Source organism: Alligator sinensis, unplaced genomic scaffold (genome assembly GCF_000455745.1).
Source record: "Alligator sinensis unplaced genomic scaffold, ASM45574v1 scaffold59_1, whole genome shotgun sequence".
NCBI lineage: Eukaryota > Metazoa > Chordata > Crocodylia > Alligatoridae > Alligator > Alligator sinensis.
This window is the reverse complement of record NW_005841878.1, coordinates 1349987-1362550: the sequence shown is the minus strand read 5'-3', so window position 1 is coordinate 1362550 and position 12564 is coordinate 1349987. Positions and strand designations below refer to the sequence as shown.

Here is a 12564-nt window from a genome sequence, read left to right as displayed (position 1 = left end):
CCCTTCCACCACCCCCCACGAAATATGAGCATTAGATATTGGTGACTTATAATGGAGACTATCTAACTAGTTCAGCCAGGGCTGCTTTTGGCAGCAAAAACTGCATGTTACATTTTCTTTAGCAATGAAGGGCCAGATATTAAGCTTTTAGGCATGTAAAGATGCACATAGGTGCCCAGTGGGATTTTTTAAACGCCTCTCTCTCCGTGTCCAATGCCTGTCCAGACCTTAAGAGCCTAAATGTCTTTAAAAAATCTGGCTTTGTATGTTTTGTCAACTTGCCTGTAAATACAGTGGGTTTCAGAACAAGCCCCAGACCTTAAACACTTCTGCCCATGGCTGAGTTTACTCACTTGTGAGACTACAGATGTATACATTTTTGCAGGATCTCATGCATACATTACTGTTATGCATACATTTTTGCAGGATCAGGCTTGCCATGTAAGTATATTATATATACTTTGCTCCAGTGCTTGGTTCTACTCAAAAATCACATCTTTGCTACCAAGCCCAGGACTGCTGCTGAGGAACAAACCCCATCCACTTGTTCTGCTCCACCAGAGCCAAAACTTAGCAATGAGATGGAGCCCTGTCTAGCTTAGATGGCCCTGACAGTGGGGCTGGACCTATCTGAGTTGGCCACTTGGGAATCCAGTTGCTAGGGAATGAGTAGGCAGAGTGAGCGGGCAGCAATCTCGGGCCTTACATGGAAGAGGTATAGACATGGCCTAAGCCTTACTGCAAAATAGTAGCTTTTTGCTCAGGTGACCTAAATCATGGGTAGACCATGTCAACTGACGTGAGTGCTGATTTAGGTTTTTCAAACTACTTTTGACTCATGTTACCACTTTATAGCCAGTACAGAATAGGTGAGCTGGAGGCTGTCTGAAAACTTGGTCTGCAGTATAAACAGAATTTTGACAGAAAGAACAGGCCTGAATCCAGCAAATTATCTATGAGGCTGTAAATGCAGTATTGGAGGCATGAAAAAGGTTGATCCATTGAAGTCTAACTCAGAATGTTTGTCTGCTGGTTTTAAAGGATTTTAAATTTTAAAACTCAAGAAATAATATAAGTTGTCATTGCACAGTTGGAAACAAGAAGCCAGTCGGAGAGAATTCGTACCTATAACTTCACACAGGATAGAGTCAGTGACCACAGGATCTCATATGAAGTCCGAAATATAAAGGTATTTTTTATTATAATTTATGTAAAACCCTTCAAAGATAAACCTGTGTATGCACATAGAGAAATTTTTATGTAGAAAACTAAATGTAAACTTGTGAAAGTGATTAATAAATAGATCAAGAAGACGTGATAAATTATAAGCTATTGTTCTAGTTTGGGAAAGCTTAAGTGTTTTCAGAAATTGTTGTGAACATTATATTGTTAAATTATAAAATTATACGATTAAAGGGGGGCAAAAACCTCATGCAAATGATATTCCAGAAACTTCCTATTTCTTGATTTTGTTTAGCATTCTAAGAATACTATTGTAGTTACTCAAATCTTAAGTTGACCCTGAATTTAAGAAGTCTCCCCAATAATTTTATTCTATATATGGAAAAATTATGAATGTTTTAATTGTCCAGGTATAGAATCTTAATTATTGTCCCCCTCCCATCCTCAGGGAGGGTCAGGTGGAGGTGGGAGGGGGGCAGGTGGCCCTCTTGCCCTCTGCCTACCCTCCACTTCTTCCCTTTTGCAGCCTTCCTACTCCCCTGGCAGTGGCACCCCCCCTTCCCCAGCTTTCCATAGCTTCTGTCCCTCCCCCCTCCCTTACTGTGAGACACTGCAAGGGCTATCCTGAAGCACAGCATGTGGAAGCTCAGCCCTCACCAGGCCAGGCAGACAATGCAGCTGCTGATCTGCTGGGCAGGGGACAGTTTCCATGTGCTCTGTGTCCAGGAGGAAATCCAGCCTGAACCAGAGCTGAGCCATGCCTGACAATAAGGAGAGGAAAACGGGTGGGGGTTGGTGGCAGAAGTGCAGAAAAAGGCGGAGGCAGGGGCAGGAGGCTGCTGTGGCTCTGATTCTGGCCCTGACCTGGACTCAGGGCCAGAGTCAAAGCCACAGCAGCCAGCTCCCTGCTCCCTCCCCACTTTGTATGTGAATTTAAGACAAGGGGCTTTTAATCCCATGTTGATTAGAGAAACAAATCTAATTTAAGATTTGATTAGATATGGTATTTTCCTGTATTGCTCACAAATATAGTAGAAAGGGGGGGGGCAAAAACCACAGACCTAACTTTGTTTATACAGTACTTCTTCCTGTTGCAAGAAGGAGGACAGATGAAGCACATAATTCTTCTTGGGAACTTCAGGAAAAGTCAGGAGGGGAGTGACATTCCTGATATTTGTAGGGTAAAAAGCAAGTAGAAAAGTTTATTTTGAAAAAAAATCTTTCAAGATCTTTGTTATGAATGAAGGCCAAAAGGACAAATATCAATTTTTTTGACCTTCCAAATCACCTTAGAAAGGGTTATTTCCATTTTCTTTCAAATGATAAATTATGTTCTGATTAAAATTCTACATGCAATTAATTTTTTCCTTTGAACATGTGCAACATATGGGGGCAGTGTTACTACATATTGGGTGTCTATACATGCGTTTACTCTAGCCTAGGTTTACTGTGCACTAAGCTACTGCTGAGTAAGGGTTTTTGGGTAGGTGTCTATGCATGTGGGGATTAGAGAGTAGATTTGCACCCAGGTCCTTGCAGCCCTGCAGTGGGCCCTGCTGCCCCTGGGAAGAGCTCTAGGCTCCCCCTTGGTGCTAGCTGAGGGACTGCCTGTTGCTGGGGTGGGGACAATGTCCCCCTGCTGTGGCAGCAGGGAGCTCCTGGCCCTGGCTTCCTGATCAGGGGCACAGGGCTTGGAAAGAGCTGCAGGGGAGAGGCAGGTCCTAGCCCCCTGCCCTGATCTGCTGCTGCGGCAGGTAGCAGCTAGGACAGTCCCCAGCCACCTCCAGGCTGTACATGCTTCCCTGAGCAGGGCTGGCTGGGACCTTTGCATGAGTTAAATGTTTGGGTGAGTTTGGATCAGATGGCTTGAAGAGTGAGTTTGGATTTGCATTTTAAGGTTTGTCTTCACTTTTGTGGTGTAAGTTTTGAGATTTACAGTAGCTATCATCACGGAGCAGATAGTGTTTATTTACTTGTGCCTAACAGTTGTCTTAGCAACAAAGAGAACTCAAAGGAGTACAGTGAGTGCTGGAGCATTTACAGACTATCTTAAGACAGGACATAGGAGTGAGGGTAATTACAAATATCAGAGGAGTGTGGGGGAAGAAGAGTAAGGCTGGGTTCTATAAACAAGATTGCACAATAAGATGGATTGCTTGATTACCGAGTCGTCTTTTTATTTATTTGGGGTCAGATTTTGGTACCCTTCTTATGGATTAAGCTACTGCTCAGTATGAATAAAGATATTGAATTGGTCATTTTTTATGCATTACCATAACCTACCTCTCCATCAGTTCTTACTAGATTAGTTCACTATTTCTGGGAGTGGGGTTTAAAAGAGGCAATAATGAAGGCCTGGCAAGATGATGTTAGTTACTCCTTTTGTTACTGCCAAGAGGAGACTGTGTAAACTTGTGGTGTTTTTTCAGTCATCTGCCAAAGACAGGCAGCTGTACACCTCTCCATGCTAAATTCACATCGGGGAATAATGCAAAAATGTCAAGCTGATGTATAAAGATCCAACTCCATGCAAATTATATTCCAGGAATTTCTTATTTTTTGATTGATTAGGATTCTAAAAATATTACTGTTCTCTGCTAATCATGATGCTTCCTTCTTTTTAAAGGAATTTCTGCTTGGTGAAGAGGCCCTGGATGAACTAATCAACAGGTTGTTGGAGTCTGCAGAGATGGAGGCACTGATTAAACATGTAGAAAATTTTAAATCTTTTGAAGAAGGAGGTTAATGTGGATGTTGCATTAAAATTCTGATTTGTAATTGTGTAGTTGAATAAAATTGAGGCATTTTTTTAGACATCAAGAATTGAAAAAAAATCTGTGCTATTCTTTCCTGTATTCTTCTGTGATCATGTGACAGGATTTTTGTTAAACCGTGTGTGGCTTTTGGAATTACTGGCCCACCCTGGCATGTCAAATTTTAAGTCTTTTTTTTGTTTGTTTTTTGGACATTGCCCATCTATCAGCCTGTAGTTCTCAATATAGACACGGCACCAGCAGTACAGGCTTTCCTGTGTTCCCATCAGTGTACCTTAAATCTTGATGTGAGAAACAGGAAGAGAGCACTCACTTGTATGTCCATGGCCCCTTTCTGAGTTAGCATTTAGGTGGGGAACAAATGCAGCCTGCAGGAACTGGTCTGAGATTGCTAATGGTCATCAGATGGTAACAACTTCCAGCCACTGGAGCTGGATTAGTTTGGAACTGGTCGTCTAGGTGTTCTGTTCCATCAGTTCCCTTAAATTTATTTTGTAATAAAGCCCACTACTAAACCATTCACTCCTGCCTTAGAACTCATAGCAGGAGCTAAGAATGGAAATGTATGTGTAGATACAGTTGCAGAGATCTCCCTCAGAAAAGGCTGCTACCTGAGCTTGGAAGATCCCCAGGGGGGAATCAGTGCAGATCTCAGTACAGATGAGACAGGGGTTTCTCATTACTTTGCACATCTCAGTACAGATCTACCCCAAAGCTGGTGCAGAAAAGTACACAAGTTGCCTTGGGGTAGATCTGCACTGCATACTGAATCAAGGTCTAACTGTTGATATAGGTGTTCCCCACTCATCCTTCCATTCCCAAAATGAGGTATTAAACCTTACTTATTTCTATGCAGTCTCTTAAATCCCTAGACTCAAACTGGACAATTTAACTTTTATTTCACAGTATAACAGTTATGATTTATTATTAAATTACATTTTATATCCAGCAACATGAACACTTTATGATAGAAGATCAAGAAAATGCCAACATATTTTAACAAAGAAAATTGTTGCGTAGAAACACCATGCTGTTTTCTCACACATTTAGACTTCCCATACTAACGTAATCTTCAATTTGTACATCCAATTGATTTGTGTATGTGCAAACATATGTACCATATTTTTTGCATACGTGGCCTGTAAGGTAGTATGTGCCTCGTTTTTGAAAGGCAGAATGAAGAAAAAAGATCTTTTTTGTAGTAAGTAAGAGTAGCAGCAGAGCCTGTTTATCGTTTTGCTCCATGAGTTGTGTGCAGATTTTACTTTCACTTTTGCCAATAACCAGCAGAAACTGTTCTATTTCCCACATATAATTTGCATTGCAATATTCAGCAGCTGTTTTCTGGGGGAAAGTGCATGCTGTATGTGGGAAAATGTGTGAGTAAATACATATAAGTAACAAGTTTGAGTCTAAATGCTTCCAAGTATATTTTAAAAAACAGAACATTTATGCTATAATTTTCTATAGGGCCTGTCAAGATGGGCCAATGGTGGAAAAAGAATTCACTCAGTTCTGTTTTTTTAATTTAGAATCATTTTTTAATTCTTTCAAGATTGGCACCTTTCCTTCCTTTTCATAAGAAAAGAATATTAGCAGAATGTGCCTGTAGCCAATATTTAATCACACAAGACACATTTCATGAGAAAACTAAATTAGCTTTGGGTTGGGTAACCCAACTACATAAATTTCCACATCAAGTCAGAGAAAACAAGTAACACCATGCAATTTAGGTAATTCATCACATAACTCAAATAATGAATTTTGAATATTCTGTACTCTTTAAGTCCATAGGGAAAAGTATATCCTGAGAAGAAAAATAAATATCAAATACACAGTTCATTAGCTAATAAGTAAATAACTGACAAGTTTATAATAACTAATTGGTCTCTAGTTTGTGTGCTAAATCATTGTGCTCTTTTAGCTTGTGTGCATGAGGCTTCAAAATCAATAATATGCTGATAAAATTATTTCACCAATTAATTACACAGCTTGAACCACCTAAAAGGATCTCTTATAAGTGGGCACTTCAACATAACTACATTTTAGATCCAGGATTAATTAATTAATGCTGATCAAGTGCTCAAATATTAAAAGTTCTGTAAAAGGGTGAAAATAAGCCTCACTTCTAGTTGTGTAAATGAAAGAGAGTGTTTTGACAGATGGACCTTAGGGATACTTGCGACTAAGTTGATTAATTTTCTTAAGCCCTTCTTTGTTGTTGATGGTTTTGTGCACAGTGATGAGAAAGGGGAAAGCAGAAGGAAGCTCCACTCTTCTACTTAATTTCTGATGGCCCCAGTGTAGGCACCGAAGTTTATCAGCCAGGTCTTTTCTTCCAGCTCGTTCCAGGGCATCCTGAAGGATCTTGGTTTTGTTAATTTTATCCCAGGATCGTTCATACCTGCATTTGTAACATCAAGCGTTACAACGCCATGTTTAACCAATGATTGATTATACTGCCAGATTTTGAACTGAATCATCCCAAGTGGTACTTGAAAAAGTACACCAACTGGTATGCCATTTTTAAAAAAAGCATGTATTTTTCTCTCACCAAAAGACAAGATACTCTTTCAGACCCTGACTTCTTTCTGACTTCTACTCTGCTACAGAGGACTGTGAAGGCGCATGGGTTAACCTTTTGGGATGTATTTATACTAGGAAAATTCCTCTCTGGTGGAGCTGCACCGTAGTCCTAGTATCCCTAGGCACCTTTTTCAAAGTAGGATACTCTGCACTTCAGCTCTTCAGTTCATACTTAAGTAAACAAACCCAGGTTTGACTTCCTGTACTACCAAGTACAGACTTCTGCAGACATTGCTGGATGTTCATCACTGTTAAAAATCAAAATAACCAAAATATAGTCCTCGGATGGCTTGAACCTAATGAAGACCTGATGATCTTAATGACAAACCTTAATACCAAAGGAAGGAAATATAGCTACCATGAAAACACACCGTGGAAACAGAGTAGAATGAAATAATGGTTTAATGTATACAGTAATACTAGCCACTTACGATGCCTGTGGGTACTGTGAACAGCTACTGAGATCGTGCAAATGGCACAAACCATTTGTCAAATCATGGTAATTTCAGTATCAAAGGCACTGCTTGAAATTGAGCCTGTATGGGACTTCTTCCTGTGGGCTCAACCTGTAAACACCTAAGGCTGAGTACATGGAAAAGAAGTGTCCAGGCTGAAGCAATTAAGCAACTTCTTCCTCCTTGTTTGGCAGCTCTGTCTGTTAGTCTGTGGCACAAACGGGATTAAGTGGACTCTGCTGCACACTGTGGCAAGTTTTGTGGGCAGGACTTCGTGTGCTTCTGCACTCAAAATCATCCCTTCTACAGAGCAAAATAAAGCTTCTCTGCCATTTGGCAGCCAGCAGATAGCCTTGAAGGAGCAGTAGACTACTGGGCACATCATCCAATTGCCTGCTTGCCAGATAGATTTTAATCCGGGCCTAGTGCTTTGGCATGACAAAGGTAACCTTTACTAGCTAATCTTCCCATTTTTAACTCCTGGCAATTCATACAGTTCTTGCTTTAGACAATAATCCAACTTTCCTTGGAACTGTGAGACCTAAAAACCTGTTTCTGGGGCCTCTGGTGCTAGTTTTTGAATTGTTTATCCTGCTGGTGCCTTTCAGGTTCCAAGTACACCAAAATAAAGTTGGTCACGTATTAAACATCTGTCCACGTTTATCCTTTTCCTCATCTACTTTATTTCCTATTCGTCTCTTCTCCCTCTCTGCCTCTTTCTTTTTCCTCCAGTTCTTTTTTCTGCATATCTGAAAGCTCTGATGGGTCACTGTTCTTGCGTACCAGCAGAAAAGGCCATGCTGGGTTTGCAGCCAGCTGTGAGCACTCTCTCTCAGCAGGACAGTCACATGCCCTCTCTTCTCATGCCCAAGATCCCAAGAACTGCAACTGTGGCTAAATGATCCCCCCACCCTGCTTTGTCACTCATGCAAGAACCAGATATGAGCTAGCTCGCTGCAAGTGAATTAATGCAATATATGAAGTGAAGCCGAGCATTCAACATTACAGAGGGATTCAGGAAAATGCCATTTACAAAAAGGGTTATTCCAGTGAGTAAATCTCATTTATTTGACCATCTCTATGTAAGATCCACCAAGTTACATTGTGCAGCTGGTTGATAAGATGGATCAGGCCAATCTTTGACAAGCTCTAACTAGGGATATGAACAGGCAATATATAGCCTACTTGCGTACAGATGTTGAAGGAGTTTTTCACGGGAGAGAACTAGCTCTGTGCAAAAACAGCACTTCCCACTAGGAAGATCTGTCTTCCCTTTATTCCAGCATGAACAGCTATATGTTCACTTCCCTTGATACTGGGATAGCCCCAGTATCCCATAATACTTCATTTTCCCTTTCCCTCCCAGAATTTTGCAGTGCTTGAATTGAACACCTATCTAGAGATTTTGCTCTAGATTTTTGCTAGAGCAAAATCACTCTAGCTTGGCTGATAACTACGTCATCCACAGGCGTTTAAGAATAAAAAGCCTCGAGATACTGTGTTGTACACATTTATATTTTTAATCTCTTTTGGATTCCCTGTTACTTTAGGCGCATGTTACCTGCTATTGAGCACCTATATGCACATTGAGGGTGCTAGGGAAATGAAGAGAAGAGAATAATAAGTACATTATTTAAAGAGAGGAAGTTGCTCATGCTATACACAATTCATTATGATCTTATCTGCTCTTAGAAAACACATCCATCTCATCTTCTTGCATGTTTGACATTTTTCTATTAAAATACTGGCTTAAACTTTAATGAACATGGTGACAGAGTAGGGTATGTCTGTTTCACATTTTGAACTCCACTTTTTATTTGTTGCGTATATCTAGACCCCACCGAGGGCAGCCTACTGGAATTCATTCAGGACAACTGTCTTACTCAAGAAGGGTATCACTAAGAATCCACAAAAGCTTCAGTCTAAGGCTACTGATTTTGATTATTCCCCACCCCCTTCTTTCCCAAAATGGCTTGTAAGAAGGGCGAGTTCCCAGTGGAGTGCATGACTGGAGAACACAACAACATAGGAGCAGCTTCCTGTGGGTAAGGGCTGATCATTGTTACATGTAAAGAAGACTTGAAGGAGAGGGCAAGAATGATACTGCTCAGCCTGACAAGGTTCTTTGTGTAGATATAATATCTTTTATTAGACCAACTACTTTGTTAATGATGTATTATAATTTATCTAATAATTTTATTAATGTATTAGACCAACTAATATAACATCTATCCAAAGAACCTTGTCTGCCGATGTCCTTAGACCAACCAACTGCTTGTTTATAACACATTGCTCAGCCTGAAAACTTCAGCTTTGCAGCAGGTGACAGCAGACTAGAGGTGAGGCATTTCTCAGGATTCAAGTGATTTTCAGAGTAAAATGTGTGTGGTTAAGAATTTCTTTTGCTGGGGCCAAGTTTCTTTCTTTCCTGTCATGTTGTGCTAAAAGGGTGAGACTAGCAGCCCAAAGCAACCATAGCCTAGCACATGCAAGTGATTTGAGGAAAAGCTGGGAAATCTCTGTCACTGCTTTGGGGGTCTAGGGTGGCAATGTCCCACATGCCAAAGGATGTCACACAAGAAATCTCAGCTTGGGAGGATGTCTTGATATCACAGAGCTAGAAACAGTTCCTACCCAGTTCCTAGCTTGGTAGTATATGGGACCCAGTGACTGAGTTTGCTTGAAGAATGGTTTTCTATACAGTGAGATACTGGGAAGGTTGCAACAAATACCAGGTAAACATTAAATGGGTTGGAAGATAAGAATCCTCTTAAACACAGCCATATAGGTCAGAGCCGTCTTCCCTGGGAGTGTAAAACAACAAATGAAACCAATTTATTGGGGAACTGCACTTTTTTCTCACTTCAAGCAACTTACCAGCATTCCAGCATTTTCTGTGCTTGTATCTTCTTTTGTATGGTAGCTAAGTGAAACTGGCTTATTTCTGCTCTGCTGAATCCTAACTCATTAGCAACAATCGTCCATTCAAAACCCAGTTGCTTGCCCAGTTCTCTGACTGATTTCAGGTTAATCACAGCATCCTGGTAATCAAACAAACTCACATTTATTTATGGCAAATATGTATTACAACAGCAAAACAATAGATCACCTTTTTGTTATAGGCACATTTCCTAGCACAATGTAGGGTCACGAAATCCAGCAGCAGGGGAGCAGTGACAATACCGCTGTCCTTTGCTTCCAAATCCCACCCCTCTGCAAGATGCATTTGGGACCAGGCCATGCTCCCTCTCCCCGCAACCTGTGTGGTCAGGGCTGGCCCACACCCCCTTCCCTCCTCTCCCTGCAGGGCCAGGGTGGGCCACACCTCCTTCCCTCCTGCAGAACCAGGGCAGGGCAGGCCATGCCCCCTTTTGCCCTCTGTGGGGCAAAAAGATTGGGCACCACTGTTTTAAGGGGATGCTGCAGCAGGCTAAGCATGCTGCGTGGGGCTGGCAGCTGGGCAAAAGCTAGCTGCTACGAAGCAAGCAGGCCAGAAGCAACAGGGACAGAAGCTAATTGTGGGGAGTGACTATCCAGGAGCTAGCTGCCCCATGGTAAGCAGCTAAGGGGCAGACATGTAGGCAGCCCAGAAGTAGAAGCTGCAAGCAGGTGGGCTAAGCTGCAGCAAAGGAGAGCAGGCTGGCTATCAGGTCAAAGTGGAAACCTCCGTGAGTGGCTGGAGAGACACTTGACAGGAAGACACGGGGCTCTGGCTAACATAAGGCTAGTGCCTAAAACCAGGTGCTCAGTGTGGCCCAGCAGGTTGCAGGGAGAGGAGTTTCTGAGCAAGATGGCTGCAGGAGATGGACTGACTGGCACACAAGCTATGCCAGAAAGCTGCAAGGAAGGAGCTGAGGGCAGCTTATAGCTTACAGGAAAGTAATGACCCAGTGTGGGAAGAAATTTGTTATATAGCCATTGTGTTTCTCTTTATGTTCTAATTAGGCTAACTGCAGGACCAGATTATGGCTACAGGGGAGGTGTGGAGGCCACGAAGGGCACTCAGTATCAGGCAGCCTCGCCCGGGGTCAGGGCCCCAGGGGGCTAAGGCTGGTGTAATGAGATTGGCCTTAGTCCTTTCCACTTCAGCCTATATCTGGCAGCCTACCCTGGGGTTGGGGACCCAGAGGGCTGCAGGCTGGGACTAAACTAAAGCCCCCAAGCTTGGGTCAGGGTCCTTGGAAGGCTGGTGGAGAACTAAGGCTGCAGCAGTGAGACAAAAGCCATAGGAGGCATGTGAAGGCCAAAGCCTGGTGGAAGGGGAGGAAGCTAAGCCAGGGGCTCAGGGAAAGAAGAGATTTGCTAGGGCCCAGGGCTTGCCAGGCTGATGGGAGTGTTTGATGGACAGACCAGAGGTCTCAGTGGACAACTTCTAGTAACATCTGAGGCATGGACATGGCTGCAGGGGTGGAAGGAGGCCATGAATAGCTCATAAGCCAACTGGTGACTTGAAGCACTAATAGGGCCCAGGAGGGCCACTGTGTAGTGGCCAAGAGGCAAGGCAGAGCTAGACTGGGCTTGCTCTGGGAGCAGCTTCCAAAAACCTTACAAATAACATCTAGGTGTGGCAGGAAAGGCAGAAAGGGAGGGTACCCTGGCAAGCTGGAGTAGGGGCCAGGGCGAGAGGCCACCAGAGGGTGTCATGGTGCCCTGATCTTGTCGCAATCCCTGATTGCATGAGGTCAGAATACAAACTATAGTGATACTGAAGGAGAAAGTGCACGTGCATAAAATACATGCATGCTTAAGTACATGAATGCCACATGCAGAGATGTGGTAAGTATAGGAAACTGGAACCATCCAATAAACTGCATTTATCCCACATCTTTTGAGTACCTATCCTTTAAGCCAGTAGTCTCCAATCTTTGCTAGCTTCTGGGCAGCACTGAGCAAGCAAAATACTGTGGGCAACAATGCATCATTCTCATCTTTTAACTTTTCAATTTCCTCTGGCCACAAGCAACTTCAAAGGTTCTCAAGGGTAACACAGATTAGATGGGAAGCACTTCTGCACTCACCTCATTCTGGACTCTATCAAGTTAAACTGCCTCCTACACAGGACATTTATATGAACCCAGATCTCATTTTCTTTTCCTTGACTAAGCTTCATATTCTGAGGTAGGAGTCAGAGGCTGGCTCTTTGCCATGGGAGTACTCCTGTCTCTTGTATTGGGGTTATCTTCCCTTAAGACCTATAATGCTGATCTTGTTTGTGTTTCTTTTTAGAATGAAGCTCTTTTAGAGCAAGGGCTTTCTCTTCATATCTTTACATTACCTACTTACCCTTTGGATGCTAGTGTACTATAAATAAATAAAAAACAACTTTCAGTACAGTATCAGATTTGTTTGCCGCTTCCAAAAGCAATTTCTATGAGAATTAAGAGGAGTGTCAATATTACTGTGTATTAAAAAGTACATATTCTAATTAGCATAAACTAGTCTTCTTAAGTTGCTTGTTTGTGATTTGTGTTACCCCCACTTTACTTGGGGCAGCATTAAAGCATTCAAAGAACTATTTTCTATTTCTGTGAACTACAAATGCATGAGTTTGGAACAGACTGGTATCA

At 42.3% G+C, this 12564-nt stretch overlaps 1 protein-coding gene across 2 annotated transcripts in view; it reads left to right on the top strand.

Moving 5' to 3' along the window:
* MTRF1 (mitochondrial translation release factor 1) overlaps positions 1–4712 on the top strand; it is an 18909-nt gene extending 14197 nt beyond the window's left edge. For both annotated transcript variants that reach the window (XM_025196155.1, XM_025196156.1), the window contains 2 exons: positions 1091–1189; positions 3809–4712. In XM_025196155.1, the coding sequence (XP_025051940.1) occupies positions 1091–1189; positions 3809–3928 (219 nt within the window). In that variant the 3' untranslated portion in view covers positions 3929–4712. The remainder of the gene's footprint in view (positions 1–1090; positions 1190–3808) is intronic.
* The last annotated feature ends 7852 nt before the right edge of the window (positions 4713–12564 follow it).